At 50.6% G+C, this 21,858-nt stretch overlaps 1 protein-coding gene across 13 annotated transcripts in view; it reads right to left on the minus strand.

Annotated features, from left to right (window-relative positions):
* The window catches only part of MAST2 (microtubule associated serine/threonine kinase 2), a 153,518-nt gene that overhangs the window by 103,412 nt on the left and 28,248 nt on the right, over positions 1-21,858 (minus strand). For 3 of the 13 annotated variants that reach the window (XM_043963512.1, XM_043963511.1, XM_043963509.1), the window contains exon 1: positions 742-1,689. The exons of the other annotated variants lie outside the window; for them this stretch is intronic. In XM_043963512.1, coding sequence (XP_043819447.1) covers positions 742-776 — 35 coding nt within the window. In that variant the 5' untranslated portion in view covers positions 777-1,689. Of the gene's footprint in view, positions 1-741; positions 1,690-21,858 lie in introns of those variants that run through there. 13 annotated transcript variants of the gene reach the window in all.

Genomic DNA, 21,858 nt, shown 5'->3' on the forward strand with positions numbered 1-21,858 from the left:
TTGTGTCACCCAGGGTTCAGCCTGTTAGAAGTACATAATAAACATGGGTGAGAAAGGAACAGATGGTAAGGAAATAGAAACGTGAAGAATTTCTGACAATTTTGCAGATTCGAGGTAAGTGCTCTATTTAAATGCTCGCTAGTGGGTCTCAAGAGATGTTGGCAAATTGCAGGATTGAGATTCTAGGGCCCAGGAGAGTATGTGGCGGGACTAACAATAGGGCGGCCTCTGCTTCATGGGTGATACTGATGTCAGAGGATGAGAATCCGACCCAGCCCCGGGCCCTCTGCCCCTCTACCCTAGACTTCTTCTCTGCAGGTCACATTCATACATGAGAATTCAATGACTCAGAATATATGGTCTGTAAAACAAATCCCAAATATCTGACCTCTGCCAAAGGTCTACATGGAGAAGCCTTTTTCTGAAGGAAAAGGCAGATGGAAGCGGTGGGCGAGAAGGCTGGACAGAGGGCCAGACAGATGAGACTGAAGGCAGGGAGAAGGTGGGGGGCCTGAACCCTCTTAGAAGTGGCCCATAGGCAGCAGCAGCTTCAGAAGCAGCCAGGAGTAATAACCTGGGTCCTGGGGCTACTTAACTCAACAGCATGGAACCCCCCCACACACTCCTAAAGAAACCACAAATTTCAAGTCACCGCCACAGAATAAAAGAAATATTGACTCATCACCCACCTGTGCTTTCCCATTCCCCCTAAGTTTCCCAGAAGGCCTTTCTTCTACTCACCTGTAGCCCTCTCCTCCGAAGAATACTGGAGTCATCCATCATGCAAATCTGGGCCACCTCTGGCCCCCAGGGGCACTCCTCACTGCTGTCTGTCCAGTACTCGGCTCACAGCCAAATCCCTCCCACAGCCGGGCAGACCTGGCCAGACTTCTCTCTTCTGAGTATTTCTCCCTATGCCATGGATATGGTTAATATCAGGAGGAGGGGCCCCACACTAATGAAATGCCCAAATGGAAACAATCCGACAAGGCTGGGCCAGAGTCCCTTGCCTGGGGCTACAAAGCAGCAGACTCTCCCACCCACTCCTCACCTCCGAAACAAGACTTGTTCCCCTGTCACGGAAGCCCACCTTCCCAAAGCCAGAGTACAGCCCCGGTCGGTCACATCGGTGCACAGGTCAAAAGGGCGGTCCTCCTGGAATCCTCTGGACAGAGGAAGTCCATAGCAAGCAGTCTTTCCATTCAGTCTGGTAGCAGCCCTTTTGTTTCCCTATTGTGGGTCTGCTCTCATCTCAGTCACTGCGGAGGCACTTGGCCTGAGCCAAGCCAAGAAGGCCAATTCATTCATTCAGTGGCTCCTGCCACCCGGGTAAGGAAGCCCTTCCCCTTCCAAAAGCCAGAGAAATTGTGTCTGGGGCTTCCTGAGGCTTCTGGGGCTCCGAGTTTTCCTCGGTCATCAGCAGCCACCCTCCAGCCTAGGACTTGGGCCAAGTTGGGAAATGCCTTGGGTCCCTTCAAGGCCAGTCCCAAGTGGATGAGCTAAATTCCGGAGTGAGGGAGAGAATTCCAACCACGCAGCCCTGAAGAAGCCCCGAGGCAGATGGTCCTCACGGAGGTCCCAGCAGCAAAAGAGAAAGGGAGCCGGCCAGGCTGGCTCTGCTCTCCTGGAGCCTCAGCAGGCAGCCAGAGATCTGGTTCCACTCCCTCATCATTGTTCTTCGGAACACGAGCCATCCACCAAGCCACGCCCCCCCACACCCACACCCACCCTCCAAAGAGACAAGCCCAGGGTCTGGTCCAGGGCTGGCCAGGGCCAAAAGGTACCCCAAGCTGCCTCCTCCTCCTCCTCCTCCCCACCCTTGGGCCCCGAGGTCCAGGGGAAGGGGCTTTCCCAAAGCTCAGGCAGGGTGTCCCTGTACACAAGGGGCTTTCAGCTTCCAGAGATGACCTCTCAGTCCAGCATTGCTGGCAATCCTGAGCATGGGGACCAGCCAGGGACAGCTTTCATTGTGAGGGTCGAGGATGCCGCCGGCACCGCCGCCACCTTCTCCTGCCTCCTGCTCCTCTGCTCCCAGCCGGCTCCCGCAGCCTGCTCCCTTCCATCTGCCTGGGTCTTTGTGAACCACCCCAGGCTGCTGCCAGCTGCCAAAGCAGACAGTCCATTCGCAGACTGTGTGCCTGCCCTGCAGGGAGGGGCGGAGCTCTTAAAGTCACAGGCCTTCTGCAAAGTCAGGCAGAACTACTGACTATGGGGAAATCAGCACAGATAAGCCTGCCGGAACAAACCATCGATCATCAGCTTCCAGCCCTCGGCCTGGCACCTGGCCCTGCCATCCTTGGCCGGGCCCCAGCCTGCCTGGTGGGGCACTCTGGGTTAGCCTGGCTCAAGTCTGGTCCAGGCTTGCCTGTGGCTGACACTAGAAGGGCAGGGCCCGTGACAAGGTGGAGGGAGCTCGGGACTGCCAGCGCTAGACACAGTGGGCACACAGGCGGGCACACAGTGGGCACTCAATAAATACTGTTGGACTAGAGGAGCCGTAGAGGTCGCCTGCTTAATTAACCTCTCTTTGTTCCTCAGTTTCCTCCTCCATAAAATGGGGATAAGAAGCCAGGATTGTTGTTGGGTGCAAGGGACTTGATTCCCAAGATTCCCAAATCCAGTCTGGGTCTTGGAGTCTCTTCAGGCCTCCACTTGAGCCCCAGCCCAAATCCTGGGGCAGCCACTACTTTTGCCTCTGGGGCCATGGACCTATCAACAGAGCCTGTCTGAGCCCAGCCCAGAGAGCAGCCGGACAAGTTAACTGATGGCAGAGCAATGAACAGAGGGAGGCCTGACCTCAGGGAAAGCTCCCCAGAAGGGACAAACGGCTGCTTGGGGAGGGCTGCACAAAGACAAAATCAGAGGGGTGGAGCCAAGATGGTGGAACAGGAAGCCGCACAGTCAACTCTCCCACCAAAACGCCTCCAAACACATTTACTGGCACAAATCCAGCGTGGAAATTCAAGAGAAAAAAAAGTCTCACTGAGTCACTTTTCTAGCTCAAGTCAGGATAAGGAAACAGAGAGCTCTGAGGGCCTTCCAGCATTGAGAAAGAGGCTGGGCTCACAGGGCAGGGAGGTCCCAGCCCTATCCCGGGGCACTGACAAAGGAAATGAATGGCGGAGCCCAGATCTAAGGCAGGTTGAGGAGGGTAGCTGGGGGTGGGGTTCTGCTCCAGGGTAACCCTAGGCTGTGCACTGAGAAAGGAGCAGGTTCAGAAGCAAGTGGCCTCCCAGGAGCAGAGCAGGTTCTCAGTTCTAGCTTTTAAACCAGTCTGAAACCCCCTATAAAAGAATAATCAGAGTAAAACCCCCAGGCCCAAGGGGACCAGAAGAGCTTCCCATTGACTGATGATTAGCCCAGCAGAAGTCTATCTACTGGCACTCTGACCAGAGGCAAAGTGATCAGACCAACTTGGGAGCACAGAAAGGTGACAAGTCCCCAGACTGAGCTATCACTGAAATCATGGAATAACAACACTCAAAACCCCTACAAAGTAGCAACAAGATAAGCCTAGATCTTCCCTCCAGAAGGGAGCCCAGTATCAACATTAAGTTTGAAGTTAGGATGTAGGCTGGAAGAATGAACAAAAAAAGAACCACCACCCCCCCCAAAAGATCTATCATGATGCCAGAGACAAACCCATGAGAAAAGAATGACTCCAAAACATCTACCATCAAAGCCCCCCCCCAAAAAAAACCAACTTGGACATAAGCTCAACTAGAATTGCTCAGAGGAGAAATTTGGGGGTTTTTGTTTTAAATAAATGAAATGAGAGTGCTATAGGAAAAAATTAGATGAGAAATGAGAGCTATGAAAGAAAGAATTAAGGACTTAACAACTTGCACAAGAAGAATAGAATATTGTCTAAGCAACAAACTCCCTGAAAATCAGAACGGACTAAATTGAAGCCAATGACTCTATGAAACAACAAGAAATATTAAAATCAAAGACTGAAAAAAAAATAGAAGAAAAAGTAAAAATTATATGGGGGAAAAAACGACAGAAAAAAATTTAAAGATTACCTCGCTAATTGAAAGCCATGACCAAAAAAAGGAGCCCAGACATATTTATTTTTTTAATTATTTTGTTTTTAAACTCAATTTATTTTATTTTCAGTTCTGAATTCTCTCCCTCTTCTCTCTCCTTTCGCCACACATTTACAAGGCAAAAATCAAGTCCCATTAAGTATGTATGGGACGTTGGGGGGGGGGGGCCCAGCTAGGTGGCACAGTGGATTAAGCACCGGCCCTAGATTTAGGAGGATCTGAGTTCAAATCCGGCCTCAGACACTTGACACTTTACTAGCCGTGTGACCCTGGACAAGTCACTTAACCCTCATGCCCCCCCCCCAAAAAAAAACATGTATGGGACACACAGAAAAAACAATTCCCACGTTAGCAATGGCCCCCCCTCCAAAAAAAGAGAACAAAATATGCTTCAATGTGTATTCTGAGTACTTGAGATCTCTATCTAGAAGTAGATAGCATGCTTCATCATGAGCTAGACATTATATTTCAAGAACTCTTAAAAGAAAATAGTCTAGATCTCTTAGAACCAGAGAATAATATGTAAATAGAATCTCCTTGTCACTTCCTGAAAGAAACCCCAAAATAAAAACTCCCAGAAACATAGACAACAATCTAGAGCTTTCAGATCAAGTGAAAAACATTGCAAGTAATCAGAAAGAAATCATTCAAGTACTGAAGAGCCATGGTGAGAATCACACGTAATCTAGCAGCCACCATCATGAAGTATTTGGAGAACTGGGGATAGAGTATTACAGAAGGTAAAGCATATAGGGTTACAACCAAAAAACTAAGTCTAGTCCTACATGGGAGAAATGAAATAGAGGATTTCCAGGCACTCCTGATTAAAAAGACCAGAGCTAGGAACGGATGGCATTCAAGTAACACCTGATGAAGTGGACCCCTTAGTGCCCAAATCCTGAACTCCTTAGACTCCAGGGTCATAGCTTGTTACAGAAGCAGCTAGGTGGTACAGTGGAGAGATTTTCTGGGCCTGGAGTCAGGAAGACCTGAATTCAAGTCCAGCTTCCTATACCTCCTAGCTGGGTGGCCCTGTACAAGTCACTTAAGTTCTCTTTGCCTCAGTCTCCTCAATTATAAAATGGGAGCACTAACAGTACCTGGCTACCTCTCAGTGCCTTTTATAGTACCTGGCACATAGCAGGAGCTGTACAAATGTTTGCTGCCTTCCCCACTCAACTCCACTGCTTCAGCATCTCCCTCACCCAATAGCCAATCAGTAATTATTTCTTACTCATTCAAACTCCACAGCACCTGTGATATGTTTTCTTCTCTCCACTCCCATGGCCTTGACCCTAGTTCAATGCCTCACCACCTCTCTTCTGGACTATTCAAAACCAGAAGTGAAAAAAGACATAAAAAGATAAATAATACTGAACAGTGATAAAGGACAAAACAAGGACAAACTGCTTACATTCATTTTTTCCTTTTTTTTTTTTTGGATGAGGCAATTGGGGTTAAGTGACTTGCCCAGGGTCACACAGCTAGTAAGTGTTAAGTATCTGAGACTGGATTTGAACTCAGGTCCTCCTGAATCCACTGTGCCACCTAGCTGCCCCAAACTGCTTACATTCAAATGTGAGATGATACAAGTCTCCCCTCTGATCCCTATCACCATCAGAGATCACAGAAGGAGGCCTTGGAATGCTTCTGTTATGTCTTGATGATTCTAAGAGAAGAACAGAAAGAGAAGAGGAATACACTCATGGGGAAAGGGAAAGGGAAAGGGAAAGGAAAGTGAGGGGAAATGACCTCACATAAACAGGGTGTTCAAGTAGACATCCTTACAAAACACAGAGAAAGGGGTGGAAGGAAATGATCTATGAACTTCACTCTCACCTACTAGACAAAGAAAGGAAGAAAACACACACACACACACACACACACACAGGACAGTACAGAAATACATCTCACTCAATAGAGAAACAGGAGAGGGAGGGAAGAAGGGGGAATTCGAGGGAGGTGAGATCAAGGAGGAGAAGGGATTAGTCCTAAGTAAAACTAAGGATGTACAAAAATATTTTGTGGTGGCAAAGAATGGGAAACTGAGGGAATGCCCATCAATTGGGGAATGGCTGAACAAGTTGTGGTCCATGTAACTGGCTCCCAGTTACTTTCTCAATAAACTCCCAGACAAAGACAAAAATCTAGAGCCCCTTAAGGTTCCTCCTGTGCATTCTTTGTATCTCACTTCACACTTTGCCACGCTTTTGTACTCCATGCCAAACTGATGTGCTGGCTGTTCCCGGTTCCGTCTTCTTCACCCCCTCCTCCCTAAAGTTAACCAAGCCACCCCCAGCCTGAAAGGACCTCCTCCACTGCCATCTCTCAGATCCCTCATCTTCCTTCAAGGCTCAGCTCCGGAATCCCCTTCTCCAAGGAGCCGGCCCTCCCTTATCTGCCAAGGGGCTCAAGCCCCCTCCTCCTGCCTTCCTCATAGTTAACTTATCTGTGCATATGCTGTCCCCTAGGAATCCCCACAAAAGAGTATGAACATCTTGAGGGCAAGGCCTGGCATTCCTGCCTTGTACCCCCAGCAGCTGATATAGGCCCCCAGGCTGAACAGGAGAGCGCCAGCTGATGGGGGTACAATGATGGGGGCTGGGATCTGGGAACAGAGAAGGGCTCCATCTTGTCTGTGGCCTGAATCCAGCTGGCCAAGAGGTTCCTTCCTATCCCCCACAGCCCGGCCTTCAGGGCCCATGGCCACTGCCTGCCCTTCACCTAAGGCAGTCACAGTCAAAGTCTGAACAGAAGGGGCTCTGAAAGGAAGCAGGAAGCCAGGCTCCTGCAGAGGTTCCAGGAAGGCCTTCATCAGGTCAACATTCATATTCCCATGTCAAACGGGAAGAAAGACGCAGCCCCACACGCAGCCCCATGGACAACCCATGAGCTGCTTTCCAAAGGGCCCAGAGGAGGTGTCATGCCACGGAAAGGACTCAGTTAAAAAGATGGGCTTCAAATCCCAACTGTGACAATAGTATAGGACTTCAGTCAAGTCCCTTCACTGAGCTGGGCCTCAGTTGGTTCACTTGAAAAACAGGGATCGCTGCGCTTGGACAAGAGGCAGTCTTCAAGGCAGGAGATCAGGGTTTGCAGCCTCTCTCTCAGAGCTGTGGGATGCAGCACAGGCCCACTCTCCACTTGGAGAGGACAAGTCCTTCCCAGCAATTCCATGAAATCACAGACCCAGCCCATGTGCTTGACTGGGCTCCCAAGAGGCATGAAGAGCAACAGGAAGGAAACTAGTGCTGGAGCCAGAAGCCTCCCGCTAACCATACTGTGGTGGGACCCTTCATCTCCCAGTGCTCCAGGCCACTCTCAGAACTGGGAGCTACAGAGTGGGTGCTGACGGGCAATGCTCAAGGGACTTGACTCACAAGGAGAGCTGCAGAGTTCTGATCCAAAGAAAATCAACTTAGATGACAAAAGGCAACGTGGCCTAGTGGACAGAGCCGGCTTTGGAGTCAGAAAGCCCAAAGTTCAAGTCCCACTTCTGACACCTACTGATGGCTACACGACCCTGGGAACTCCCTACCAAAGACATCCCAGGTGTGGTTCAAGCCCAGGCTGTGAAAGCCTCTGAGAAGCCCCCACCTATCTCTCCTCCCACAGGAAGAGTGTGCTACAGAGAAATACCACAGCAGTCCCTGCTCACATCTCTCCAGCCATCTTCAGAGGCAGGCAATGCAAACAACAGTAGACTCATTCTACCAAAGAATAACCGGGTTGCCAAGAGGAGAAGTGACAAGCAGAGGCTGGAGCAGAGGGCTGGAGGAGGGCAGGTCACACAGGAGTGGCCAGGGAGAGTGGCAGGGGGCTGGGACAGCACGTGCACTACAGCACACACTAGGGAAAGGAGGTGCAGCCAGTAGAGGAAAAGGAGAAAGCTTGAAAGAATTTACCCGGCTACTGCACCTTGAGTGAAGGCACAGACCTTCCCTCAAGCCACAGCAAATCCCCAGGCTAGGTCTCACCAGCCCCATCCCACTCCCTGAGGAGAGGAAGGTACAGTAACCTCTGCAAACAGGGCAGGGGGATGTGGCAGAGGGAGAGGAGGGGGGAGCTGCAGAAGCAGCAGTGCAGAGCAGATGGCCCTGGGGACCAAGCCAGCTCTCCTGGAATCTTTTTACCTCGGAAAAGTCATCAGCCTCCGGGCCTCCAGCCCAGCCAGCTCTCTCCAATCAGAGTGCAGATTCACTGGCTTTTCCTTTTAAGTAAAAGCCGTCCGAGATGATTCTGGCTGCCCAAGCAGAATAATGATGTCCAGGCCGGCCGGCCGGCCGGCACATCTTGGGCATGACTCCATACATCTCTGCAATGTTCAGGAACAAGCCAGTGGGGGAAAAGGCCCAGCAGGAGCCCTGGTGTCTGGCCCTGAGCTCCTATTCTCACTCCAGGCAAGGCAGTGTGAGCTTGCCAGCCAGGGACAGAAGCCTGGCACCCCTCAAGTCTCAGTACCCTCTTCTGTAAGATGGACGTAATCACCCTTCCACTCTTCACAAGAAATGGCAACAGAACAGTCAGGGAGAAGGCCTCAGCACTGGGCTCCTGAGGACAGACCACTGAGTGGCAGGGATCATCGATCAGATAGGAATAAAACCATGCTGACCTCATGCACTAACGATTCTGCACCTTCATCCCAGAGGCCCCCACATGACCACTTTCCAAATCCTTCCCTTCCCTCAGATATTCCCCCATGCCCTGTCTGGCTCTGTCCTTGGCCCTGAACACACTCCCTTCAGTATCCCACTGTAGAGAATTAATTGTGATTTGAGGTTTCTATGACCCCATCTTTGGCTAAAATTAGAAGCTCTGGGGTGCGCCCCAGCCTGCTCCAAGCCTCCCTGTCAGCACAGTGCTCCACCCACTGGCTATAGCCAATCACCATGGTGCTGCAGCTCATGACATCACCACGAGCCGACACCTACATGGGCCTGGCCAAATTATAATGACTAGAAGCCCAGTGAGGGCAGTCATGTGACCCCCAGCTTCCAGAAGCTAAGGGGGCTGGCAACTGTGGAGCCGCTTATTAATTCTGTCAATCACGGCTGCTAGCCAATTAGCTTGGGGCTGTATGCAGATGGCCCAGGGTTTTCTGGGAAGGAGAAGGGAAAAGATTCTCCATTCTGGTATGTGAGAGGGAGAGAGACGGGGCGCAGCCATTTTACTCTTTGGAAACAGCTGAGTCCAGTTGTGTGATTTCAGGTCGTATTATTTTCCTTCCCCTAATCCCTTTTTCCCTTGTCCCTAGTTCTAATCTCACTTGTGTTTTACATTTGTTCTTGTTAATAAACCCTGTTTCATTTTTTGAAAAAGGCTGTTAATCTCCTTCTTTACCCCAATATTACAGCGAGCCACCCCATTAATTTTCCTCATATTGAATTTGGCCCTTACAACACTTGTGTCCACACCACACCTTCCCCATTCCATCATCTCCCCTGGGCAGGGCTGAGCCCCACAAGGCACAGTGGGTACTCATAAATGCTGAGCTGAGAGGGGTCAACATAAAGGTCTCCATGACCCCACAGAGAATAGACCCAGCTACCTCCTAGAGGGTCAGGGGCTTTCTGACTCTGGGCAGCCAAAATAAACTCCACAAATTGACCAAGCCTCGACTCTCTACAAAGCCCTGTGCTAGGCACTAAGGGGGAGGGGAAGAAAACAAAGCCTGGCCCTCGGAGAGCTGACCACCCAATGGGGGAAATGATTCAGACACAAATAACTGAGATGTGACAAGTACAAGGGAGCGGAAGGTTCCGGATGGGGCTGGGAAGCAATCTGAGCAGGCTTTCTGAAAAAGGGGACATTACCAGTGGATGTGAACAGCCCCAGAAGTATAAGTCCAGCCCTGGCACAGCAGGCAGAGTGCAGAGACACAGAAACAGGAGGGAGCAGGGAGCAACACTTAGAGAGAGCACAGCCTCAGGAAGGCTGGCAAGAGCAGCTGGAGTCAAACCCTGGAGGGTCCCAGATGCCAAGAAAAGGACCTGAAACTTTACTGAGCAGTCCATGGCAGTTGTGACGGAAGTTGGGTGACAAGTATAAATACACTGTTTTGTTTTAGGTGAGGCAACTGGGGTTAAGTGACTTGCCCAGGGTCACATAGCGAGTAAGTGTCAAGTGTCTGAAGCCAGATTTGAACTCAGGTCCTCCTGACTCCAGAGCCTGTGCTCTATCCACTGTGCCACTTAGCCGCCACGTGACTAGTATATATTAAGTGCCAACCATGTGCCTGGCACTGGGCTAAGCACAGAGCTGCAAAGCCAGGAAAACACAGAGTCCCTGCCCTCAGGGAGCTCACAGTCTTGGGGGGGGGGGGGGAACCGCACATAGACAGCCGTGTCCACACAAGACACGAACAGGCTGAACTAGGGCTAGTCTCCAAGGCTGACTGACCCTCGCCTGAGAGATATGGGAGGGGGAAGGTGTGTCAACTTCCCCTTCCTTCATGCACCCAACTCAGAATCTGAGTTGGGAAGAGGGGAGGAATGTTGGGGTCCAGTCTCACACAGAAGGCACTGATGCCGTCTGCAGTGAGGAGCCAGCTGTGGCCTCCCAAAGAAGTCTGCAGCATGGTGGACAGTGCTAACCCAGCCTCGTGCCTGCAGGTTGAGCTGCCCCACGAGGGCATCTGTCAGCCTTCCAACACTTGAAGATGGCTCTCCTGTTCTGTCAGCTCCTGTCAGCTCCACCTTCAATGTCTGGACTTCCTTTCTGTAAGGCTGGGCCCCAGGGCCCGCAGTTTCCTGTTGACTCTCCTCTGGACAAATATCCTCTGTGGCCCTGGGCACTCTGCCCCTATTACTGGCCTGAGATGCCACAGTTTGGGGCAGCAGTGTCAGGGGCTGGCTTCTCCCACACAGTGCTGAGAGATGTGTGGGCCTCTGTAGGCCATGGGGCGGGGTATGCTCTGCTGCCAGCATGCCCTGATTACAATTTCCTCTAATTAGGTTAGGGCCGTTGTTCCAGCTGGTCAAGGTCTGTAATGCGAGCACTCTCTCCGGCTTCGTGCCATCTACCATTTGGATAAGCACATTTTCTGTCCTGATGGAAACCCACAGGCTCTGTGACCCCTGTGACCCCTCCATCTCAGGGGGCCCAGCAGGGACAGCAGTCATGGCCTGACCCCTCAGGACTCAGGAGAAATGTGGAGGAGGAGGAGCATGAGCCACCGCCCACGTCCACTAACATTTGCTTCTCTGTTCTCTTCAGTCTGTTTAAAATTTATTTATTTATTAATTTTTTTTTTTTGCATGAGGCAATTGGGGTTAAGTGACTTGCCCAGGGTCACACAGCTAGTAATTGTTAAGTGTCTGAGGCCGGATTTGAACTCAGGTCCTCCTGAATCCAGGGCCAGTGCTCTATCCACTGCGCCACCTAGCTGCCCCCTCTCCAGTCTGTTTAAAATAGCTTTCCTGGGCACTCTGAGTCAGCTCCACCTTCTCTCTGTGTGTCTGTGACACAGATGCTCTGGGCTAAGAACTGAGCATGAAGAAGAGAGCTCTGTCCTCAGGTGCATTAAGGCCCTTCCTGGCAGGAGAGGAGGCCCAAGGGCTGGTGTTTGCTCGGTCCAGAGAAAGAGGCCATGACAGTAGCAACAGCAGTGACCGCCATGGTTGGGAAAGCCCACAGTGAAGCATGGCCGCCCCACGGGCTTCATGAGAACCACAAACAAGGAAAGAAGTGTCTGTTGTCTCCAGGGGCAGGGAGAGCTGATCCCACTAACTCTGAAGTAGGCACAGGATCCCAGAAGGGCCCACACCAAGTTCTCCTAGCAGACCCAACGGCTTCACCAATGAGGACACAGAGGGAGGAAGTACCATCAGTGGGACTGAACCCGGGTCCTGACACTGTGGCCACTGAGCCACACTGCCCCTGCCTCAGCCAAGATCAGAGAGAGCACATGCTGGTTCTCCCGATTCCGGGTCTCACAGTCCTGCTGCCAAGCACCCCCAAACACACAGATCTGGACTGGTCACATGAAAAATGGGCGCCTGGGATGCCCCATTTGGTCCTGAGAGGGAAAAGAGCTGACCCAAGAGCACAGCCATAGCACGGGATCAGAACGTGTGTGGGCTGCAGGAGTGACCTCACCTCCTCCTGCGGGGGGGAGGCTGCTGTGGGGCAGGCCTGGGAAAGCATTGCACAGGGCATCTCCTGACTTCCCCAGGCCAGCCAGGATGCCAGACAACCCTGGCTGCCAAGGGAGCCTCCCATCCCCATCAGGGGACAGGATGAGCCCCCTGCAGGAGGAGGACAAGGAACCACTCTCCCGCCAGCCCCAGGCACAAAGAGGCGATCAAAAAAAGAAGCTGGGTAGCACCGACTACCACAGTGACCCAGGCCCGATGGGGCCAAGCGAGGTGTCAGAGGAGGGATGGAGCACCTGCAGGAAACCCTACAAGAAAAACCCAAACACAAAGCGCCGAGCCTTGTGTCCTTCGGCCTCTAGCTCCATATACCCTGAAAAGACCTTAGAGCCACTGCCTAACTACAAGCTCTGAACCAACTAGATGACTCCTAAGACGCAGGCCTCACTCTCTCCTTCCTCTGCTCAGAAACCCACAGGACAAAAATACAGACTCCTCAGCCTGGCAGTCAAGGCCCGACACACACAAGTCTTACTGCAACCCTTCCCTTCAATGGGACTCCTCTCGTCTCCAATGTCTGACAAGAGGACAGCCAGCTTCTGTTTGAAGACGCCCAAGGAAGAGGGTGGCCCCTCCACGCTGGAACCACAGCAGGCACAGGTGGGTACCTCTGCTGCTGCAGCACAGGAGACACACAAAAACAGAAGTGCCTCATGTAAGCGAGGAGGGGGAAGTCAACCACAGCCCCTTTGAGAACGTTCAGGTTGGCCTAGGGGACTTCCACACACCTCTTTGATTTGACCCTGTGGGAGGAGGTCAGAACAAGCCTAACTCCCCCCCCACACACACACACATACATACACGTGACAGTCCTATGAATGCTGGAGGCAGCTCGCCCATCATCCCCTTTAGCCTTTGATCCTCAAGGGTCGACAATCTTCAGCTCTTCACGTGCCATGGGCTCTAGGCCCTCCCCATGACTGCGGACAGCTAGGTGGCACTGACACTGACTGTGGGACCCTGGGCAAGTCACTCTGCCTTGTGTGCCTCCATTTTCTCATCTGTAAAATGAGTTGGTGAAGAAATGGCAAAGCACTCTAGCATCTTTGCCAGGAAAACCCCAGAAGGGGTCACCAAGAGTCGGACATTGCTCAACCACACAAATACCTTCCGACTGTGGGGTCACCAACTCCAGCTGCGGTCTGCTTAGCAGGGCCACGCACACCCACAGGTAGTGGGAAGATGGGCTACATCTGGTGAGGTAACCAGCAGATGACAGACACCCTGAGAGCAGGCCCCCCCACCCAAATGCTCGTGGACTGTGGGGGATGATGGGACATCCTATCCTGTCGACATGTTTCACTATCCCAATTTCAGCCCTGGCCGAGCGGTCCCCGGTGGACGTGTAATAGATCTTACTGAAACGCCTGGCATGAAGCAGCCTGTGAGAGGCAGATTGCAGGCCACTTGTGGCCCTGGGAACTCCTACTCCGTGGAGGCAGCCCATCATCTTGTCTTTCTGAAGCCATGGATGCTTCTGGGAAGAGGTGGAGGAAAGCAACCCTGCTGACATCCCAGCCCCAGAACACGGCCCGGGATGGGGCCAGACAGCAAGCCCTATCACTGGGAGAACCATGGGGCAGGAGAGGACTTCCTACCACAACAAGGCGCACCAACAGGATGGACAGGGCACTTGTGGACATCAGCAAAGCCACTGCCCCGTCATCTCTGGTCCAGCTGGAGTTGGTTGTGGGCGATGCGATCTGAGGAAAGAAAGCATATTCACCCGCTGGCCGCAGCCACTTGGTCCCAACATTCAAGGTCTCCAGAGCAGCCAGGAACCGAAGGCCGGTGTGCAGATTGCCACAGTTTTGCCCTGGTACACGCAGTAGCCACTGGGAGTGCTCTCCTTCTGGTGGAGCTGAGCCACAGCCACCCTCAGTGCCCCCTCCCCACCTGTCCCGTGCAGGAAGCAGAGGAAAGCGACGTCCCTGCTCTAATAGAGGCCGGGTCCCTCACATACCAGTCAGGTGAACTGTACCAGAATGTTAGCAGTGCAGACTCCGGGCCAAGCGCATCCCCACCACAGACCACAGGCTCGTCCTCCTCACAGCAACTCAGAGGACACACTGTGCCCAGCACCCCGGCCACCAGGCGCAGGGGAGCCGAGACCAAGAGTAGGAAGGGACGCCCCAGCCATCGTGTCCAACCCTGAGGCCCCAAGAGGTCTCACAGCGGCTAGGAGGCAGGGCTGGCACTGCTACGTCCAAGGGCCTGCATCACTCCAGGGGGCTGGAAGGCGAGATAGAGGAATCTGAAATCCCACACACAGATGCTACTATGCAGACACTCTGGAGACCTATCGGGCACAGGAACAAGAACAGGGCAATGGGGGAAGAGGACACGGCCCACTGGGTCATTCCACAGAGGCTGCTCAGGAGAGAAACAAAGGCTGCTCTAAGGAGGATCACTTGGGAGTGAGGGGCAGAGTTCATGGCTGGTCCTGGCAGGATTAAGTGGATGACCCAAATATGTAAACAAATAAAGGAAATGCCAAAATGATGACTTCACCGACATGACCAGCTTGGGATAAAAGCAAAGGGCTGCTTCAGCATGAAAAAGAGCTACATAAACCGTGGGCCCCTGGCCGGTAGGGCTACCTCAAGGCTAAACACTCAGGCCCTGGAGGGCAGATGCCAGGCTGAGCCCCAGGGCAGACACCCAGCTGGGACAGAGAGGAGGCTCCCAGGGACTCTGGAAAGCTGGGACAAGGGTGGCACAGGCTGCAGGGTTCCCAGCAGAGGCCAAACATGCCAGGAATAGGCACTCAGGGCAGAGGGGTGGCTCTTGCTACCATTCAATCCCCCAGCAAAGAACACAGCCCCGTGCCCATCTTTCCACCTTTTCCACCTGCAGGAGAGACTTTCTCAAATGGAGGATGGATTATCCTCATGGGAACTGCTCTTACAAGGGAGAGGACATGTCCAAAGGGTGCCAGGCTGGCTCTTGGGCACGTACAGAGAGCTCCCTAAAAGCAAACAGACCTCGGGAAATTAAAAACAGAGAAAAGAGAATGAAAAGTCCTTCCATCCTCCATGGGCACGTCGGGGCTAGGGGAGAGTCCCGAATGCGGAGTACATCACCCACCCCAAGTTATGCGACTAGTGGCTTGGGCACAAGGGAGGATGCACTCTGGGTGTGGGACAGAGGGGAATGATTTAATATTCAGAAATGCCTTTGATGTAAAAATAAAAAGTGATTTTTAAATACATAAAAGTGAAAAGGGGAAAAGCCAGGCGGCTTTTGGGGGTGATCCTGGGCTTCATTAAGAGACTCTGGAGGTGAGATGCCTGCCCTTCCCTGCCCTGCTCACACCCCATCCAGAGTGCCAGGATTACTTCCTGGTGCCAGTTTAGGAAGGGCATGGAGAAATCTTGAGGAGGGTGACCAGGAATGGTGAGGGGAATGAAAATCACAGAAGCAGAGAATTACGGTCAAGTCAACAACATTTATTAGGCACCTACTATGTGCCAGGCACTGAGCTAAGGAAAAAACAATTCTGGCCCCAAAGAGCTCATAGACCCCAGGGAGCAGACAACATGCCAAGGAGTGTCTTGTACAAGAAACAGCCAGGAGGCCAGTGTCACCGCAGGGGGGCAGGGGGCAAGGTATACAGACTAGAAAGGTTGGAAAGGAACAAGGCTCTGAAGAACTTTAAAAGCCATTTTCTTTTTTTCATGATAGAAGTAAGAGTAAGCCACCTGAGGTTAATGAGTATGAAGGATGGAAGGTGGAGAAAGTAGGAATGGTCAGGGAAGATCACTCTAGCAGCCAGGCAAAGGATAGACTGGAGTGGAGAGTGACTCACACAGGCAGGACCCCTTCCCCCCCAGGCAGAATGTTGCAATAATCTAGGGATGAGGGGATAAAGACCAGTGCGAGGGTGAGAGTGGCATCAGGAGAGGACGGGCGTCCACAAGGGATCTTTATAAGGGACGAGAGGCAGAACTTGGCAACAGTTATGGGAGAGAATGAGGACTCGAGTATGACACCTGCCTGTAAACACCTGTGGGATTGGGAAGACGGCAGTGTCCTCAACAGTAATAGGGGAATTAGGAAGGGGGAAAGGTAAGGAATTCCGTTTTGGACATGTTGAGTTTAAGCTGCTCTGCCCGGTAGGAAGTCAGAAATGTGAAATTGGAGGTCAAGAGAGAGGTTAGGGCTGGATAAACAGATCTAAGAATTATCAGCATGGAAATGATCATTGAATCCAAGGGAGCTAATGAGATCCCCAAGGGAGATACTACAGAGATGTGAAGAAAGCCAACTGTGCATGCCTAGAAAACAGGATACAGCTAAACATGTCCTTTCCCCCACATCCCAGTAAGTTAAATGGAGCAAGAAGTGGTTGCCAGAGACCCCCATCTTTAAGTGCTGAGAGGTCGGGGAAATGGGGGAAGTTGAAGAGCTGCCCAAACGGGGCTACCCAGGCCCCAAGACCAGCTCACTTAGGTCTGCCCAGTCAGCAGCCCAACATAAGGAGCAGATAAGGTTGCTTATGACTCACTGACTCACTGAGTACCATTCGATGACAGTGAAATATCTGTCTCAAAGTTTCTTTAAAAAGCTCACAAACAACTTGGGGCAGCTAGGTGGTGCAGTGGATAAAGCACCAGCCCTAGATTCAGGAGGACCTGAGTTGACAGGCCTTGGGCACCAGCTTGGATCTGACCAGAGAGAGGGAGGAGGCCAGGATGACACCGAGATCTCGGCCTGGGTCAATGGGAAGATTGTGGTGCCATTGACAGTAATAGGTGTTAAGAAGGGGGACATGGGGCAGCTAGGTGGCGCAGTGGATAGAGCACCGGCCCTGGAGTCAGGAGTACCTGAGTTCAAATCCGGCCTCAGACACTTAACACTTACTAGCTGTGTGACCCTGGGCAACTCACTTAACCCCCATTGCCCCACAAAAAAAAAAAAAAGGAAATAAAATATAGGAAATGGAGCCATATTTCTAAGAGTAAGAGCCATTCCCTAACTGACCAACGGGACTGAAAAGGCAGTTCTTAGAGAAAAAAATCAAAGCTATCAGTAGTCACATGAAGAAAATGCTCTAACTCACTAGTAACTGGAGAAATGAAAATTAACACAATTGAGGTTCTAACTCAAATTAACTAAGATGACAGAAAAAGAAAATGATCAATGCTGAAGAGGATGTGGGTAAATAGGCACACTAATAAAGTGTCTGAGGCCGGATTTGAACTCAGGTACTCCTGACTCCAGGGCCGGTGCTCTATCCACTGCGCCACCTAGCTGCCCCACGTCCCCCTTCTTAACACCTATTACTGTCAATGGCACCACAATCTTCCCATTGACCCAGGACGAGATCTCGGTGTCATCCTGGCCTCCTCCCTCTCTCTGGTCAGATCCAAGCTGGTGCCCAAGGCCTGTCAATATCACCTCGGCAACATCTCTCCTCTGAGACTGCTCCACCCTGGTGGTCATGCCTGGACTACTTTCTAAAAAGATTATTTTTTGGTTAACAAATATTTTTTTTCTCTCCCTCCTCTCACCAAGAAAAAAAACAAACAAAAAATCCTGGTAGCAAATATACACTGTCAAGGAGAACCAGTTTCCACATTGTGTGGCCCAGTTGCTTGCCATGGCCTTCTGGTTGGTCTCCCTGCCTCAAGGGTTCCCCACTGCATGCCACCCTCCGGTCAGATAGCTGAGAGACCTTCCTGAAAAGCAGATCTGACTATGTGAGCCCCCCACCCCCAACTCCTCAATACAATCTGATGGTTCCCTACCACTTTCAGGACTAAACAGAAAATCCTCTGTTGGGCTTTCAGATCTCCTGATATTTGACTTCCCCACATGACTCACAGCTAGTGGCCTCTGCTGCTCCTCCTGGCTGTGCCCCTTCCCCTTTGTGCTCTCCCCTCCTCTCATCCCTACCTCTGGCTCCCCTCAGGCCCTCTCAGACAGCTGTCAGGGCCTCCCCTTCCAATTACTTTACATTAACCTGATACAGACATAGTTATTTGCCCATTCTCTCCCCCCAAAAAAATGCAGGCTCCTCGTGGCCTGAGATCCTATCTTTGCCTTTCTTTGGACAGCCAGAAGTCTGTATAATGCCTGGCACATAGTAAATACTTAATCAATGTTTGTTTACTGACTGACTATTCATGCAAAATGAATCCCTGCTTCCTAGAAGCTGACCCTCCAATGGGAAGGGAGAGGGGACAAAGGGGAGTTTGGAGCAGAGGAATGACAGGCAGGGTGGTATGGGGAAATAAAAGCTAATGGACTAGCACACATCCTTTCAAGTAATACTCATGTGGAATGGATTACTGTGCCTAGAGCCAGACCTAGGAGGGGACAGGGAAAAGCAGGTACAGTGAATGAACAGCAGCAGTCAGCAACACTGGAGATGGAGATGGAGATGGAGATGGAGATGGAGATGGAGATGGAGATGGAGATGGAGATGGAGATGATGGAGATGGAGGCCACGCTCTCCAAGTGGGAGGGTGGAAAGAATCCATTAAGCCCCACTAGGGGCCAGACACTGGGGCTGAGACCCGGAGATACAAAGAGAAAAAGAAAGCAGCACCTGCCCTGAAGAAGTTATATTGCATTAAACAAATACAACAGGTACATGGAAAAAGAAATGAAACTATATGCAAAGGATGTAGTACAGAGCAATCTCTCTGATGTGGGCACAAGCACCTGGGGTGCTCAGGCAGGTTCCCTGTATAGAAATAAATAAATGGATGGATGGGCAGATGGACAGACAGACAAACAGAAGTTGGAAAGAGACAGAGGGATTTATACAGGCAGCAGCACAGCGCTGAGATGAGCAGGAAACTGCATGGAGACCTGGTTTTAGACAAGAGAAGGCATCAGCGTCAGAGTACCAAGAAACCAAGGTGAGAGTGATGGCAAGGATGTAAGCTTCATAGTGAGGAGATGATCAGGAAGATGGAAAGAAGGGCCTGAAGCCCCTTGAAGGAAGCTGAGGATTCTAAGAGATGGAAATGAGGAAGGAAACTATTCCAAGCACAGAGGACGGCCAGTCCTGTTTGCATTTGATCCTGGAGAAAATGAAGGGAAATGACATCCAATGACACGGCAATAGAACTGAAAGCTTTAGTGAAATGAATGAATATTCTCAAAATTACAAAATGCCCAGATTAACAAAATAGAAAATGGAGAATCCAAAGCACTCAATCTTGGCCAGCAAGGAGCGGGGTGGAGAGGGTGGAATGGACAAGTCATAAAGGAAAAAAAGATATGGTAGAGACACATTTAAAAGTGAATTCTATCAAATATTTTACAGTAACTCCTATTATATGTGAACTATCTGCAAGAATACAGAAAGGAAACTACCAAACAACTTCTATGTGGCAAGTATGATTACGTTACCCAAGCTAGAGAGAGAAAATCACAGAAGCAATCATAAAAGACACTTGAGACAGTCTTGATCCATTACATAAAACGTTAAAGCTTTTACACAAATAAAATTAAGGCGTGCTTTCATTCAGCCTTTATTAAACACTTGCAACATGCTAGGCACTGAGAATGTAGAATCAAAAGAATATGGGGGGGGTGCAGCTAGGTGGTGCAGTGGATAGAGCACCGGCCCTGGAGTCAGGAGGACCTGAGTTCAAATCTGGCCTCAGACACTTAACACTTACTAGCTGTGTGACCCTGGGCAAGTCACTTAACCCCAATTGCCTCACTTTAAAAAAGAAAAAAAGAATATTGGGGGTGGGGAGTGGGGGGGAGACTTTGTAATAAATGCCACAGATAAAATTCTGCCTGCCCCAGTGAAGTGAGCAGAACCAAAACAAAGTATACAATAATAACATTATGAAGGAAAACAGTTTTGAAAGAATTAGGAATTCTGATTGATACGATGACCAACCACAGGTCTCTTTCTCTTTCCTCACACCACTTTAATTCAGGTCATCATCACCCCTCCCCTGGACCAGTGCAATAATCCACTGTTGTTTCTGTTCTTGCTGCTGTTTCAGCTGTTACTGTTGTTGCTATTGCTGCCACTGCTGCTGCAATAACCTTCTCTACCTGTTCTAGTCTCTCACCCATTCCCTCTCTAATCCATCCTCTACACACCTGCCACACTGGTATAACTAAAGCACCATCATGTCATTTCCCTGCTCAAGAACAGAGGCGGTAAGTGGTAAGATGGAAAGAGCACTGAACTGGAAGTCAGGAAGACCTGAGTTCAGATCCTACTTCATACTGCTTCATACATCAGACACTTAATACCCATGAGACCCAGACCAAGTCACAACTTCTCTATGCTTCAGTTTCCTCAACTGTATGATGGGAATAGTAATAGTACCTACTTCCCCAGGGTTGCTGTGAGGATAGAATGGGATCAGATTTCTAAACAGAGCTATTAAAGACACTTGTGGTTCCCTCATGCCTCTAAGTTAAAAAATAAATTCTCAAAGAGCTATTTACCCCAATTGATAAATGATCAAAGGATATGAACAAGTTGCTTTCAAAGGAAGAAATTCCAGTGATGAATAACATGTGAAAAACTTATCCAAATCACTATTAGAGAAATGCGAATTAAGAGAGCTCTGCGGTGCCACCTCACACCCTTCAGAATGGTTAAGCAGACAAAAAAAAGAAAACAACACTAGAAGAGCTGTGGAGAAACAGGACCAGAGATGTAAACAGGCCTGACCATGCCGCACAGCAATCCACAACTACGCCCCAAAAGCTATGAAACTGACCCAGAAGTATGGCTGCGAGGTCTATGCCACAGTGGCAAATAACTGGCAACTGAGGAGGTGCCTATCAACTGGGGAATGACTGAACAAGTCTATGGATGTTATGCTGTAAGAAAGGAAGGGGATGCTTGGAGAGCTACCTGGGAAGACTTGCATGAACTGATGCAGGAATGTGGATAAAACTGGGGGAACAAACACCAGCACCATGGTAAAGACAAAAAACTCTGCAAGAAACTCCAATCAGCCCAATGACTGAGCATGGGTCCAGAAGACTCATGATGAAGCACAATGCCCATCCCCAGATCATGAGGCGAGACTCGGGGCAGACAGAGGCATGGCCTGACTACATACACAAGTTTTCATTTCTCTTGCTTTCTTGTTGAAGGGCAAGGGGCACAGGACAGGAGGGAGAGAACATGGATCTGAAAATAAGGTGAAATTTTAATTTGATATGTTTAAAAATTTTAATTTCAAAAATAAAAACAAATGTCCAGTTTAGCATTTAAAAATCCTTCACGACATAGCCCTAATACATCCTTCCAGACTCCAATGAATGTTGAGCCCAGTCACACCCTCTGCTCTGTAGCCCCGCTGGCTAGCTGGCACGTGGTCTCCACTCTCCCACGTGCCACAGCACAGGTCCTCTACCTGCTCACCTTGACCTCCCATAATCCCTATTTTTCCTTCAAAGCCCAGCTCAGACACCACTTCCTACATGAGGCCCATCCTGATTCGCCTTAGTGCTCTCTTCACCAAATTACCGGGTGGTCTCTTATTTGTATCGGGGTATTTCTCCCCGTACATAGAATGTTGGCTCCCTGAGGGTAGGCCTGGATTCACCTTGGTGTCTATCCCCAACTGACACACACACACAAGGCACTTGGAGAGTTTTTCCCGGAATGAATTCCAGATTCACTTCCCTTGTTCAAACGTCTCAAATTGCATGAATTC

The sequence above is a fragment of the Dromiciops gliroides genome, chromosome 4, assembly GCF_019393635.1.
Source record: "Dromiciops gliroides isolate mDroGli1 chromosome 4, mDroGli1.pri, whole genome shotgun sequence".
NCBI classification, from domain to species: Eukaryota; Metazoa; Chordata; class Mammalia; order Microbiotheria; family Microbiotheriidae; genus Dromiciops; species Dromiciops gliroides.